Source organism: Tursiops truncatus, chromosome 1 (genome assembly GCF_011762595.2).
Source record: "Tursiops truncatus isolate mTurTru1 chromosome 1, mTurTru1.mat.Y, whole genome shotgun sequence".
NCBI classification, from domain to species: domain Eukaryota; kingdom Metazoa; phylum Chordata; class Mammalia; order Artiodactyla; family Delphinidae; genus Tursiops; species Tursiops truncatus.
In genome coordinates, this window is record NC_047034.1 from 176,276,543 (window position 1) to 176,292,215 (window position 15,673).

General features: G+C 40.8%; 1 protein-coding gene across 8 annotated transcripts in view; it reads right to left on the reverse strand.

The window, feature by feature from the left end:
• NMNAT1 (nicotinamide nucleotide adenylyltransferase 1) overlaps positions 1 to 15,673 on the reverse strand; it is a 28,171-nt gene that overhangs the window by 12,358 nt on the left and 140 nt on the right. For 2 of the 8 annotated variants that reach the window (XM_019930909.3, XM_073796326.1), the window contains exon 2: positions 7,388 to 7,510. The exons of 1 other annotated variant lie outside the window; for it this stretch is intronic. In XM_019930909.3, the coding sequence (XP_019786468.2) occupies positions 7,388 to 7,431 (44 nt within the window). In that variant the 5' untranslated portion in view covers positions 7,432 to 7,510. Of the gene's footprint in view, positions 1 to 7,387; positions 10,592 to 14,933; positions 15,449 to 15,598; positions 15,667 to 15,673 lie in introns of those variants that run through there. 5 more of the 8 variants (XM_073796321.1, XM_019930910.3, XM_073796333.1 and 2 more) reach the window with 5 other exon arrangements.

The following is a 15,673-nucleotide window of genomic DNA, read 5'->3' on the forward strand; positions in this document are numbered from 1 at the left end:
CAGGAAAGTTCCTCAACTCTTTTTGATCTTCAAAAACAATTTATTTCAAATGGTTCAATCAACTATTATTACTCTACTGAATCTGTTTTTTCATGGAGGCTTTTTTCCTGAAATTCTTTCTCTAATCTGGGCTGAAAATCTCTAACCCATTGTGCATCTGTCATTCTGAAATATGACATTTCACCTCTCTCCTAAGGGAGATCCCCTATTTCTTAGAACCATGTCATTGTCTTTGTTTTTCTTCCTAATTTTTCTGGAGCATATCCTCAAATAGCTTCATAATAAAGGGCAAATGGGAGATAAAATAAATGTCTTTATTCTTCCTTAACTGAGAGAATTCTAGGCTGCAATTTTCTTTTAAAATTATGAATGCATTCTTCATTGTTTTCTGGCACCGAACACTGCTGTTGAAAGTCTGGTGCTATTCTGATTCTTGTTCCTTTTCATGTAACCTGCTTTGTCTTTTTGGAAGATCTGAAGCATGTTCTTTTTATCCCAAATGCCATAATGATGCATCATAGTGGGGGTCTTTTTCATTCATTGTGCTGGGACTCAGTGAAGCTGTCTATCTCCAACTCAAAGCACTCAGTTCTAATTATTTCTTTAATAAACACTCCCTATTAACTATCAATAAATAAAATACTTTCAGGAGTTCCCCGGATGCCAAATTGCTCAGTGTTTTGGGAACTTTTAGGGAATCACCTGTAGAGCCTGAAGTATTTTTATAATTAAAGTTGAAACATAACGAATGACAATAAAGAAACCAACATTTGGGAATTCCCTGGCAGTCCAGTGGTTAGGACTCTGAGCTCTCACTGCTGAGGGCATGGGTTCAATCCCTGGTCAGGGAACTATGATCCCACAAGCCTCATGGCGCGGCCAAAAAAAAAAAAAGAAGTAAACTAACATTTATATGATACTTTCTAACTTACAAACTACTTTTCATGCACATTATAATTTAATTCTCACCATAAAAGAACAAAAAATGGCCAAAGACATTTAGTTTGTTCCGAATAATAACCTATTGTTAGATATTTAGTTTTTCTAGTTAATCATCTATCATTGGTCATTTAGATTTATCTAATTTTTCACTATTACAAACATCTCGAAGAAATAATAAGTTGAGAATGAGTTGGAAATTAAGGCTATAAAACATCTCACTGTGTATCTGTAAGCCTTGCCAACACTCAGAAGACCTGTATCAGGACCATTTATTTGTAGCCCAATTGTGTTCAGACCCAATTGTTAGTCTGACCAACTTACTTTTGCTCAGATTTTATGCTCGCGTGAGACAAAGTTAGTGAGTGGCAGAACCAGGGCTAGAATTTAGGTTTCCTGACTCCTAGGTTCTCTCTCACCAAAAAGAAAAATTCGAGATAAATTGGAGGTGTGTAGATTGGAAATGAGCCCTTCTGGCTGAGGAGTTGAGGAATGTGAACTTCAGTTCCTTAGACAACAGGAAACTTTGACGGTTTCTGAGCAATGGAGTGACAACAGGGTTCTAGAAAAACAATGCTCTAGAAAAACAATGTTCTAGAAAAATAAGGTGACATGAGTGTTTAAAAATCCTTATATGGTTGTATGATCTTGACCTGATCACTTAATTCTGTGTCTTAAGTTTCCTCAACTGTAAAATAGAGATCATGATATGTTACGGCAAAGTGCTTATGACAGTGCCTGATGCATTGTCAAACAGCTACCAAATAAATGATAGCTGTTATTTGTGAGGAAAGTGATAATACTGATGATGGTGATGCTATTGGATTAACTGGAAGGGGCAAAACGATAGGAAGGCCAGTTACAAAGTAATGAAAGCTTCAATTTAAGTACAGTCAGTGGGAATGGAAATTAGGAAACATTTATTCAATAAATACTTGAGGTCTACTCCAAACAGTGGCAGGGATCACAGGGACACTGCTAATTGTTAATAGGAAATAAAGGAGAGAAGAGTCAATAATGCTCCACACAGCATTAAAAAAATGAGTTCACTGGTTAGAATGATTTAAATGTCCTACCTTTCAATTATCATCCCAAGGATGATACCAGGATTCACTTGGGGCTTGTTCCCCCCCTCCCACTCCTTATCTGCCCCCCCAATTCCCATGCAAAGTACCTGTGGTATTATGGAGTGGCCCTGGGCCCACAGGGAAATCAGGGTATCTGGCCAGCTACTGAGCATGCTCTCAAGGACCGTGGTGGAGGGGCCTGATTCAGCTGGAGTCCAGCGTCAGTTCCAGCCCCAGTTCCAGCCCCACCCATCTCAAGTTTCAGGTACCACTCCCCAGGGGGACTAAGCTGTGAGCTGAAGAACAGTAAGCTTGAGAGCAGGAGGTGCAGATCCCCTGGGAGCTGCTGGCTGTGCAGGGAAGGATGGAACAAAGAGCTTGAAGCCCCTCCCTGACCTTGGGGGCGAGCTCAGGTTTCCAGGTCCTCCCCAAGGGAAGGGGTGGGGAAGGGGTTGGGGGAAGCTGATCTCTCAGCTTAAAGGAAGCTTTCTCTCTTTTCACATTCATGACCTGTCTCAAATATCCAGCTCAGTTCTATTAATTCACTGTTAACACAGCCAGCTTTAGACTTTAGATCCTCAAAGCCATAGAAGAATTCGGTTACAGCGAGCTTCTATCTATCATAGCTTAGAGTGGCTTTCAAAGAACAAGGATCTGCCCCTCTCCATTGGAGAGTACTTCCTCCGAATCCCCAAAGGGTTCGTGTGGAGGGAAGGGGGCCTCGGCAGGTGAAGAATGAGTGTAGAGGAGGTTTAGAAGCTCTAACGGGACTGTTCTGGGTCTTCCTTGCCTTTTGCTCCAGGTGCTCAAGGACCAGGGCCACCATGATTCACTTCTGTCTGGCTCATACAGCCTATCACTTGCACTGCTGGCTGCCAAGATCTCATCAGCTCAGGCTGTAAGTGCCCCTCGTCAGCCCACTGTGGCAAAAAGTTCATTTCTTCCTGAGGCTGTCCTGAGGTTGAAGTAAAATTTATTTTCAACTTTAAAATCACTGACTTTAAGTTTCAAAAACATTGATGTGTAAACATTAATGAAACATTTTGTAAACATTAAGTCAGTTTTTAAAACATTAACTTAAAAAAAAAACTGTTTGGCTTTTCTTGTCACACTTCAGAATGCTCAATATAATTAAATCTATTTTGACCGACTGTTAATGCAGTTGACTTGACAACTTCTCAGATTTACACCTCTAAAGGGACACTATTCCTTTTAAAATAGTAACCTTAAACATGTAACCATATTCTAGTTCTAACAATGTGCCATTGCTTTAGTCTGGGGGTATATATATATATATATTTTTTTTTTTTTTTTTGCGGTACGCAGGCCTCTCACTGTTGTGACCTCTCCCGTTGCGGAGCACAGGCTCCAGATGCGCAGGCTCAGCGGCCATGGCTCACAGGCCCAGCCGCTCCGCGGCATGTGGGATCCTCCCGGACTGGGGCACGAACCCACGTCCCCTGAATTGGCAGGCGGACTCTCAACCACTGCACCACCAGGGAAGCCCTGGGGGTATATTTTGAAATTGCTTTTTGTTTTGAGTACCTTCACTGGGGGTAAATCTTTGTCTTTGGAGGGGAGATTTAATTTCTACAAATACCCTAAAGTCATTCGGTGCTAAATCCAATTAATAAAATAAATGAAGGTGAATAACAGTTTACAGTAAAGAGGTAGAACTATTAGTTAAGGAATAAGATTTTCCTACATGTGTGGAAACTATGTAAGTGTAATCTCAAAAGAATTTCAAAATTGAGCGGTAACCACAGACCTCATTTGGTTGTGTAAGTTGTGGTAGGTACGTTAACTCACTCAGTGTGAACCACCTGGCTGGGGGGAGAGCGAGCACAGTACAGGGCCACAGGGTCCTAACCATGCTGTAGCTCACCCTCTGCTGTAGCTCTACTGCTCGCTACTACTAGGTGTTTGTCCTCAGACTAGACATTTAATGTTTCTGAGCCTTGGTTTCCTCATTTATAAAATGGGAAACCACAGTCCCATTTCATAGGATTGTGTGCATATTAAATGAGAAAGTGAATAAAAAATGTGACACATTTGTCTACTAGTTATGAATATTAATAATTCTTACTATTGCTTGTGGGTTGTCTTATGGCATTAACTTACAGCCATGGTAAAGAAACGAAGGTTCTCAGGGACTTCTCTGGTGGTCCAGTGGCTAAGGCTCCATGCTCCCAATGCAGGGTGCCCAGGTTCGATCCTGGTCAGGGAACTAGATCCCACATGCTGCAACTAAGAGTTCACATGCTGCAACTAAAGATCCCGCATGCCGCAACTAAGACCCAGCACAGCCACAATAACTAAATAAATAAACAAATAAATAAGAAAGCAAGGTTCTCAAGATTCCTTAGAGACCAGTAATCACAGTGATATAGTAGGAGCTCAATAAATGGTTACTATTATTCTTACTAAAGTATTATTAGACATAATTTTGCTGTAATGGGATGGATCTTAGTTCATCTTCGCTATGTTTAAAACTTTTATTTCTGTGGTTTGATGTAACATTCTCGTGAAACAGAACTTGAATTTGGTTTCTTGAAGGCATTTTATCACTGAAAAAGTAATGTATCATGTAACTCACTGTATCCCATGCAGCCAAGTGACAGTGTTCCTGTTTGGGATCACCATTCTGACCCTCCAGTTCTATGTTCTGCTGAAGTAAGTTCTTTCTCCAGCCAACCCCCTCCCCTGGCAGCTCAGCATGCACGTCTTACCTGTGGAGATGGCTCGGGTGCCCTCTGCCATTCCTGTTACGTGTTTAATTGCAGCCTGCCCCATTGTTTTGCCCCTATTATCAATGGTAGTCACCTGTTTCACCTCTTCGAAGAGTCAAAAATCTCAGTACAGCCAGGAGAGCTGGGATTTGGGCAGATTGAGTTTAACTTTTAGTCAACAGTTATTTCTTCTAGTATAAGAAGTCGTCAAATGGGAAACAACGAGAGCACCGACGTTTCAATTTATAAATTCCCTAGAGAGCAGTCCCAACAGCCTAGCATTAGCTAACTTCTGCAAGGCTGAGGGTGACACAGGCACACTCAACCAGATTATGACCTGACCTGTTATTTCAGATTCTATGCTGGAAAGTAGTTTTGGCTGAAAAAGGCAGTTAATACCTTTTTCGGGCAAACGAGGCAAATGCAATTTGATACATTCAAAATCAACTGCAGTTCTAAAAATCCTAAAAAAAAATCTGAAAACTTAAGTGATGGGGAAGGAATGGAAACCGTGACACTCCTTGTAATTAGCCTAACTCAAACTTGCCAGCTTCTACTATAAGAGGTTTGTGTGTGGTAGGGCATATTTCCTTACTCCAGAATTTCCACAAAATGCTTTTTCACCAAAATATCAAATTAACATGAATTAGAAAAATGGTAAACATTATTTGTCCACCAATTAAGATATTAGTAACTCTTAATAATATTTTTATTAATGCTAGCATTAATTAATTTGCAGTCACAGTAAAGTAACCAAGGTTCTTAAGAGGAGTAAGTTGCCTGGAACCAAATGAACCTAGTGCCACAATTAGAATTCAAGGATCAGGGCCTTCTGGTGTTACACTAACAGCGTGGATTTCTTCTAATAAGTAATCAATTTATGTATGACCCAGGGTATTGATTTTTAGGCCCAGATCTTCTCGATACTGCAGTCAACCTCTCCTCACCAACCTGGTTGGTAATATCATCTTTACTTTCTTCACAATTGGTAAGTGTGCAGTCATTCTGTCAGGCACTTTTAAGTGTCTACTATTTGCCAGACACTACTAGAATAAAAACAGGTAGAATAGGACTTCTTGCTCTTCAAGAGCTCAAAGACCGAAACCTAAGAAGAAATTCACATTTAGAATTCAGGTGAAGGGAATTCTTCTTTTTGGTTTTAGTTTTTGGCCATGCCGCACGGCAGGCGGGATCTTAGTACCCCAACCAGGGATCGAACCCGTGCCCCACTGCAGTGGAAGTACAGAATCTTAACCACTGGACCGCCAGGGAAGTCCCTGAAGTGAATTCTTAAAAAGTTCCTTAGTATCTCTTTTAGTCATCCTACAACTTGAATATGAACCCAAATTAAATTAAATACTAATGTTTTGTTTTGATGTTATAAAATTCTTTAGTTATAAAAATATCAGATTTATCCACTCATTCAATAAATAGTTACTAAGGAGATGATATAGGTAGAAAAACAGGGACCTCAACTAATTGAAGTCAAAAAATGATACAGAAGAGTTGGACTCTGAAATGTGCTGAAGTTTTAGGAACACCTTAAACTAGTATATTTTACTTATATTTTCCTTTGTATGTACTTTTAAGAGTGATGTGAACTTTAAATTAAGACTATGTCTAAATTTTTATAAAGTGAAAAAAGTTATTGGATGCCTTAACATGGTTCTAGAAAGAGCCTCCAGAGAATTCCCTGGTGGGAGGCCAGCTCAAACAGTAATCCCACAACAGCAGGAGCTACTTCTTCTCTCTGACCTTTCTTGCCCTCATTTCTAAAATGGAGATAAAAATACCTGCTTCACAGTTTTGCTGTAAGGTTTAAATGAAATAATGGGGGAATTAAAAAAAAAACTGTCACAGTTATCACTAGCATTGCCGATAGTAAGCACATGACCTCGATCAAAGGAAAACCTTAGCCTGGCTAGGTTTTGAGCACTTTTGTTCCACAATAGATACATGAGGAAACACCTTCTATTTAGGGTCTGCATTCAAGAGTATACTTCTGAATGAAATAATGCCATTTTGCAGCAACTATATGATATCACTTATATGTGGAATCTAAAATATGATACAAATGAGTATATCTACAAAACAGAAACAGGCTCACAGACATACAGAACAGACTTGTGGTTGCCAAGGAGAAGGGGGAGTGGGGGAGGGAAGGATTGGGAGTTTGGGGTTAGTAGATGCAAACTATTATATATAGGATGGATCAACAACAAGGAACTATAATCAATATCCTGTGATAAACCATAATGGAAAAGAACTTGAAACACATATATGTATAACTGACTCACTTTGCTATACAGTAGAAATTAACAAGACATTGTAAATCAACTATACTTCAATAAAAAAAAAAAGAGAAATGTATTTCTGAGATAATTCAACCCAGTAAACTGAGGCTGTTCTGCTGTCCTTTTAGGTTTTACCGTGCTGCTTACTCAGATGGAACCGGTCCCACAGGCACTAAAGAGGATGTTTTCTGTATTTGGTGTGGGGTCCTTCAGTGAAGGAGTCTGCACCGTAGTGTTAACATTTTTGGCAACCGACTGTGTACGTTCTTAAATACTGAATTTCCAAAGGCTCATCTTAACCTGAAAGCTTGGCTGTATACAATGCACCATTAGTCCTCAACATTTATTTTCTACTTACACTAGGCATAGAGATGGAGAGATAGAACTCCTCAGTAGACACATCACAGTTAAAACATTTCAACAGGGAAAGTTTAAAAATTCCATGAGAGATTTTTCTTTTTGTAGAGTGAAGTCTGCTTTACTAGAATTAAAAAAAAAAAAGTTAAGACATTAATCAACAGTGGTAGGAACTGCTGGACGGGGCTGGCACATTAAGCAGCGAGCTTTCCATCTCCCGCTAAGTTGGTGCCTTTGTTTAAACCCTTTCAGCAAAAACATTTAAAATATGTATTGCAATTAAAAGACAAGTATTCCTAACAGTTCTTTCTTCCTCCCAAATATAGGAAAAAAGGACTCCTGAACTTTACTACTTGTCTGTGATGCTTTCAGTAAGCAGCGTGGTTTCTACAGGTAAGCAAAAACTTCCCAAGTAACCCATACCTATTTAAAGGCTTAACCAGTCCTTCAAGGGAAGTAAATGCTCAGGTAGGATTCTTACATTGCAAGGGGAACGTATAGCTCCTCTTAAGGCAGGAGCTCCAAGAAGCTGCTCCAAGAGTTTTAAAAGCAAAGAAAAAGCAGAGAGGGTTAGAATGGGATATAAAAAGCCATCCTTCTCACATTATTTCCACTCCATTTAATTAGATCCCATTCTTTATCCTACAGTGTTTTGCTCAAGCCTGGGGCTGACTTGGCTGGCCAGTGTAACCTGTCAAAGGCCAGATGCTAAATCAACAGTCTGAAGCTGACATCTGAGCCTTGCTGGTCCCCTGCCTTAGATATATGTCTTGGCAGGTTAAGCCTTTTCCAGCAGCCTTGTCATCTGACTACTGCCAGCAAACATGTGACCATCTCCACCCTGCCACTCCTAGACGAAGTGGGGTCAGCTGAACATCAGAGCCACGACAACAAGAAGCACAGCAAAACCAGTCACTGGGAAGAAATTTGTCAGGTGACAAGATTAATGAGCACTGACAATGGATAAAAAGGAATCGTTCAACCAAAATCACTGGGTCGATATCACAAGCAAATTCAGCCCCAGTAAGGATCTCCTATTAGATACTTTCAAGATCATTAGTACTTTGACTTTCTGAACCTCCTTTTCTGTTTCAGTGAAGTTAGTAGCATCAGCTGGATGGCCACTATAAAAGTACTGAGAAGGAAAAAGAAAAATATAGATCTTAGTAATGAACAAAGGTCTAGTCTCAAAAGAACACAGTGATCCAGAGTGTATATTTGAACAAGGTCAATCGATCACTTCTTTAAAAGTGCAGTGGGAGATTTTAGAGTAAAACTCATCACGATCTCCCCTACCTGGGCTACACCAATCTCTTGCATCATGACAGTCAACTGCTGTCTAGAGAAAATAGCCAACTGACCTGCATGATGTTGTCTTTTGACTTGTTCTGTGTGTATGCACAGATTCTGAGGGATTTTAAGTAGTAGTTAGATACTCACAGATGCTCTCAAAGTCTTTAGTAAGTGGAGATAATGCCATTTCTTGAGGGGAAGAACAGTATCTCTTGGCAGAAGGAACAAGTTTAATACAAACATCTCGCAACACATCTATGACAGACACAGATCTTCACAAATGGGAATGATTGTTTTCCATCTGCTTCTCTGTTCAGGTGATACTTGCTGCAGGGGAAGTTACCCACCAACACACTATCTATCCACCACACTGACATTTTCTGAGCACCTTTCACATTCCAGACATAGCGCTAAAACTTAGGAGTTAGAAACGTGAGTAACTCATAGGTTAACAGTGAAATCCCCTGAAATAATTCTTTTACTATGGTTAACAGAAACTATTTAAAAGTAACACAGCCTTTTACATTCTCTAGACCTCATTAACCAAATATCAACATGTCAGATGAATGTCAACTTATCTCAAGATAGGATTTTTATCAGAAGTTTCTTTTTTTCTGAACTATCTTGCCCCTCACCCCCAAACCTGATCTACTTGAAGATCTCAGCTGATGACAAACCCATCCTTCCAGTTGCTATAGTCAAGTACCTCAAATCATCCTAAACGCATTGTTTTTCTTTTCCCATACCCCATCAGGAAGTCCTAATGGCTTCACCTTCAAAATACATACAGAATCCAACAATTTTTCGCTAGTTGGAAATTTTTAACTGACTTTTTCTAAATGCAAGAGGCTGCTTCTTAAGACCAAGGCTTCTTGGTACTTCTTTTTTTAAAAACTAATTTATTCATTTGGTTGCTCCGGGTCTTAGTAGCAGCAGGCGGGCTTGCAGGCTCCTTAGTTGCAGCACATGTGCTCCTTAGTTGTGGCTCCAGGGCTCCTTAGTTGCAGCACACGGGTCCCTTAGTTGTGGCATGTGAACTCTTAGTTGCAGTATGCATGTGGGACCTAGTTCCCTGACCAGGGATCGAACCCGGGCCCCCAGCATTGGGAGCGTGGAGTCTAACCCACTGCGTCACCAGGGAAGTCCCTGCTTGGTACTTCTGTGTCTTGAAATTATGCAACATTCTTAACGTAACTCCAGAAAACGGAATTCTGTTTCTTAATTGATAAGCATAACTTGAAGCAAAATTTAACCAGCACCTTAACCCATAACCTATAAAACTGAATTTTCATGCACATTTATGCTGTTATCATTTCCTCCAAAACCAAGTCACCAGAGTTAATTTCATTAAGAAACGTTTATTTTATGCTACCAATATCGTATGAAATACAAGGCATGCTCTTTCTCCACACAGGTGAAAAGTATAAAATTCTAAAACTGCTATTTTTTAGCCCCTCATAACTTAGACAGCCATGATCAGCAATCGTCCCTCACAGACTGACAACACTTTCTGCTATAACCCATGTTTGCTCCGAGTGGAAAACTTTTGCTGAGCAACTTCATGGGGGATGCTTTGTTTTAGCGTTCTCAATCTGCGACCTGGGCTTCAGAGGTACAAAGTCTCTGAAGTTGTAAGCAAAATGTTGGGCATGTGCACCTATGAGCAACTTTCTGGGAGAATGTAAAAGGAAGTCTGAGAAAATAAAAACATTAAGCATTACACTCATTAAATTTACTATAAGAAAAAAAATACTTGATGTTTGACATCCACTACTCTCCATTTAAAATTTAAAAAACGGGGCTTCCCTGGTGGTGCAGTGGTTGAGAGTCCGCCTGCCGATGCAGGGGACATGGGTTCGTGCCCCGGTCCGGGAAGATCCCACATGCCGCGGAGAGGCTGGCCCGTGAGCCACGGCCACTGAGCCTGCATGTCTGGAGCCTGTGCTCCGCAATGGGAGAGGACACAACAGTGAGTGGCCCGCGTACCGCAAAAAAAAAAAAAAAAAAAAAAAAAAAAAAAATTAAAGTTAGTCTTCACACGACTTTTTCCACAGCTGCTAAACCCTAGAAGTGAAAACTTTCTAATTACTAATTGAATTGAATTGAATATTGAATTTCTAAATGCTCATCTAATCTGAAAGCTTGGGTATATTCAATATACCATTAGTCTTCAATATATACTTTCTACTTAGATTAAAATTAAAGATATGTAAAAATGGAATTCCTAATTAGACATATGTCATAGTTAAACATTTCACTGGAGAAAGGTCAAAAAATTCCACAAAGAATTCTCTTCCTTTTTCTACTTTACTATAATTTTTTCTAAGTTAATATGGAACTGTTGGAAGATTGTTTTAGGGTGTCCCCATGCTCAGAGTTTGGATTTTATCCTGTAGGGAATGGGGATGTTTTAGAGGGCTTAAATAGGGAGTAATATATCAGTGCACTTTAGAAATAATTCTCAGGACTTCCCTGGTGGCACAGTGGTTAAGAATCCGCCTGCCAAGGCAGGGGACGTGGGGTTGAGCCCTGGTCCGGGAAGATCCCACATGCCGCAAGCAATGAAGCCCATGCGCCACAACTACCGAGCCTGCGCTCTAGGGCCCGTGAGCCACAACTACTGAGCCCATGTGCCACAACTACTGAAGCCCACGTGCCTAGAGCCCATGCTCCGCAACAAAAGAAGCCACGGCTCACTGCAACTAGAGAAAGCCCACGCGCAGCAACAAAGACCCAACAGTCAAAAATAAAAATAAATAAATAACTTTACTTTTAAAAAATGCATTCGTATAATGGCATATTAAATAATGGGGCTATGAGTAAAACAAAGTAAGGCAAGAGGATAAGGAGTGTTGGAATTCTAAATAGGGTGGTCAGGAAAGGCCTCACCATGTGACATTTGAGCAAAGAATTAAAGGACACAAGGGAGTGAGCCATGCAGACACCTAAAGGAAAAATGTTCTAAGCAAAGGAAACAATGCAAAAGCCCTGAGGCAGAAGCAGGCCTGCCCAGTTCCAGGATCTCCAGCGAGATCAGAAGGGCTGAGCAGGAGTTAACAGAGGGAAGGAGTTTTGGTAGATGTCATCAGCGGTAAAAGGGAGCCACTGCAGGGTTTCTGAGCAGAGGAGTGACATGACCAAACATATTTTCAAAGGATCTCTCTGGCTGCTAAAGCTGACAACAGAATGTAGGGGGAACAGGGTGGAAGAAAGGAGACCAGATGGGAAGGTACTGCTGTAACCCGGGTGAGAGATGATGCTGACATGGACCAGGGTGGTAGCAGTGGAAGTGGTGAGAAGTCATTCGATTCTAGATATATTATAAAGGTAGAGCCAATGTGATTTGCTGATGGATGGAATGTGTGCTGCGAGAGAAAGAGGAGTCAAGAATGACTCCAAAAATTTTTGGCTTAAGCAACTAAAAAACTAGAGTTACCTTTAACTGAGAAGAGAAAGGTGGTCATGGAATAGGTTTAGGGGAGAAGATCAGTAGTTCAGCTTATAAAGAAGTTAAGTTTGGGATGTCTATTAAATATGCAAACAGTGGTGTTAAGTAGGTAACACAGAACAGAGCCCAGGTCAGGGGAGAGGACAAGAGAGTTACTAGATTTGCGGTCATCTGCATATAGATGGTATTTAAAGTTGTAAGACTGGATGACATTACCAAGAGACTGAGTGAGACAGAATGCAACAGCAGTGTGGGCATCACCGGGGAACTGGTTAGAAATACACAACCACAGGCCCTACCCTAGGTCTACTGAATCAAAATTTGCATCTTAACAAGATCCCCAGGTGATGTGTATACATCTTAAAGTTTGTAAAGCTCCACTGGTCCAGGTGAGAGATAATGAAGGGTAATAACAGGAGGGATGGTGTCAAGGGTTTACAAGTAGATGAGCTGAGTGAATGGAGGAGGGAAGGAGGTGAAGGGAGATTTCTGACTTAAGAGACCACTTAGATGGTGTGCCGAGAGTCAACAGAGAGTATTAGGGGAAGCACAGGTTGGGAGGTATGAAGGGAAAGCATAAAGAGACACACTACGGTTTTAAAGGTGCTGCTGAACTTGAGGTATACACAGGACATCCGAGTAGGGAGATCTAGTAGGTAGACAGAAAAAGAGAGAGACTAGAACCTGGCAGTAAAACCCAGAGACACTAAAGACTACCTTCAAGGAGATATCACGGTTAAAAGAAGGCTGTTTATTTGATTTGATTTTTTTTTTGAAGAACAGAATTAGAATGTTGGTTGGTTGAGGGAAAAGCACAATTAGGAAGCCACACAGCCTGCAAGAAAGCTAATAATTCATGGAGAAAAGTCCCTAAGGAGGCCACAAAGAAAGGATTTTTTTTTTTAAGAAAGGATTTTAGGTACAAATTAAGAGCATAGCTTAAAAATAATGAGGAGAAATGAAAACATACATCTACACAAAGAATTGTATGGTTTGGCTTTATACGTAATAGCCAAAAGCTGGAAACAACTCAAATGTTAATCAAGAAATGAATGAATGAATGAAGTTTATTATTAGCTCAAATAATGGAATACTACTGAGCAATAAAAAGGAAGAAACTACTGATACAAACAACATGGATGAATCTGAAGAGACATTATTTTGAGTGAAAGAAGCCAGATACAAAAAAGAACACGCTATATGATTCCAGTTATATGAAATTCTAGAAAAGAATTTATAATGACAGAAGACAGATCAGTGGTTGCCTGGGGCGGGGGAAACTGACAAGAGAAGGGCAGAAAGCTTCAGGGTTCCTGCTATGGAATCCTTATTTTTTCTCCTGTGCTCTTCACTGAATGGCAATACAGTCACCCATTCTCTTTGGATGGGCTTGTTTCTCAAAAATAAATATCCAGTTATACTAATGTAACTATAATGATGGTGACAACTATAACAGTAACATTCGTTGAGTTCTTCCTGTGTGCCAAGCAATATACTAAGCATTCACGTGATCCTTACAACACTCCAATGAAGTAGGTACTATTATTCTTTTTCCCTAGCATATGAGGAAACTTAAGCTGAAAGAGGTTGATTAACTTGTTCAAGATCTCACAGCCTGTGTAACAACCTTGACTCTAAAAGTTCATGCTCTTAACCGTTACACAAGATTTACAATGGTACGTTATCTACTCGTAGACATTAGAAAGAGGTCCACGCATTCAGAGTGCCTTTGGCTCATGGTACTTCTTTTTTTTTTTAGATGTTGGGGGTAGGAGTTTATTAATTAATTTATTTATTTTTGCTGTGTTGTGTCTTCGTTTCTGTGCGAGGGCTTTCTCTAGTTGTGGCAAGCGGGGGCCACTCTTCATCGCGGTGCGCGGGCCTCTCACTATCGCGGCCTCTCTCGTTGCGGAGCACGGGCTCCAGACGCGCAGGCTCAGTAGTTGTGGCTCACGGGCCTAGTTGCTCCGCGGCACGTGGGATCCTCCCAGACCAGGGCTCGAACCTGTGTCCCCTGCATTAGCAGGCAGACTCTCAACCACTGTGCCACCAGGGAAGCCCCATGGTACTTCTTATTAGCCACTCAAGTTTCATCTGCCCTTGCATATTCCCTACCTAGTTGGAGCAGCTAGTGCTTGCTCTCTGGACTCCCATCCCAAGTCCAAGTTGAGGTGTCCTAAACCTTCCCAGCTGCCAAGTAGTATTTATCTGGTTTTCCAGTTATGACTCCCAGTTCTGAGGTTTTCTTCCCCAATGCTCTCTCCTGTGACTACCTACCTAACATTCATTCACCTTTTCCCAACATCTTCTCTTCCCTATTTCCCCTCCAGGCTTGTATTCTATTTTTGTTTGAGAACTGGAACCCAAACCAATTTCTCTTGTCTATGCACTAGGAATACTTTTTCATTGTCCATTAGCTCTAAAGAGAACTCAAAGGTATGTAAGAATACTCTCAGCATAGAACCGCTGAATCAGATTGTCACCGAGAAACAGCACGCAAATACAACGCACGTATGGTGAGGCCTTTCCTCCACCACTTCTAAGACTGTACACACTAAAACCAACATAAATGCCTAAATAGAACACCTTATTATCATCATCAGAATTAGGGGATGAACACAGTGAGAAAATGTTTATTCAGCAAGTTCTTCCAATGATGAAAGAAGTATATTTTCCAGTTTTGTTTTGTGTGGCACTGGCCCTATTTGTCATTGAGAGTTCGATATTCCACAAAAACGTTGACACTTCCACACATATTCACATGTCAAAAATTAGAGTTAATTATATTAACATGACAGCCACTTACTTTTACAAAGCAAATTCTGTGAATCTGAAGCGTTTTGCGAGGTAGGCTGTTGGAACCATTCCAACTGGTGTGTCAACAGCCTTCTCTAAGTTGGACTTAGAAGAGTGGTTTCACATGCAAATTGTAACTCTGAGAAACAATTTACGGTGATAAATTAAGACATTCTATGATTGGACAAACAATTCATTCTGGTGGAGTTCTACGGTAATCTTGGAAGTTTGTCCTGGGTGGCTGAAATATAATTAACTTTAAAGACAACACCTGAGAAACAATTTCGCCGTAAACCCTGATGTCGTCTTGTGGACTAATGACTTCAAGGAGATGGGCTGGGAACATGTGAAAATGTTTTAATTTTCTGAGTAACTTCTAGACTGTTGCCAACAGCTAGCAGTCTCTCCTCAAGAGGAGTGAGTGTCCCGCTTCCAGGAACATGGATCGTCTTTTATAGATTTGGAAATTACGGATTTCAGAAAAAAGAAAAGTGCCCCGCCAAGCCCAAGAAGCCTCTAGAAAAGGATTTTTTTTCCCCAGGGTGCACTCACTTGTTCCAGAGGCAAATTTACCGAGGTTTTCGGTTCCACAGAGAGAAACAGAAACAATGAAGGGGCAAGACTCCCTGTTCCAAACTTGAATGTGACCTAGCTTCAGGGACAGTTGTACCTTACCCTCAAAGACCCTAAGCAGTCCTGAGCTGACTCCACCAGAGACGGGTTTTTCAAGAGCTCTGGGAGGTGACTTAC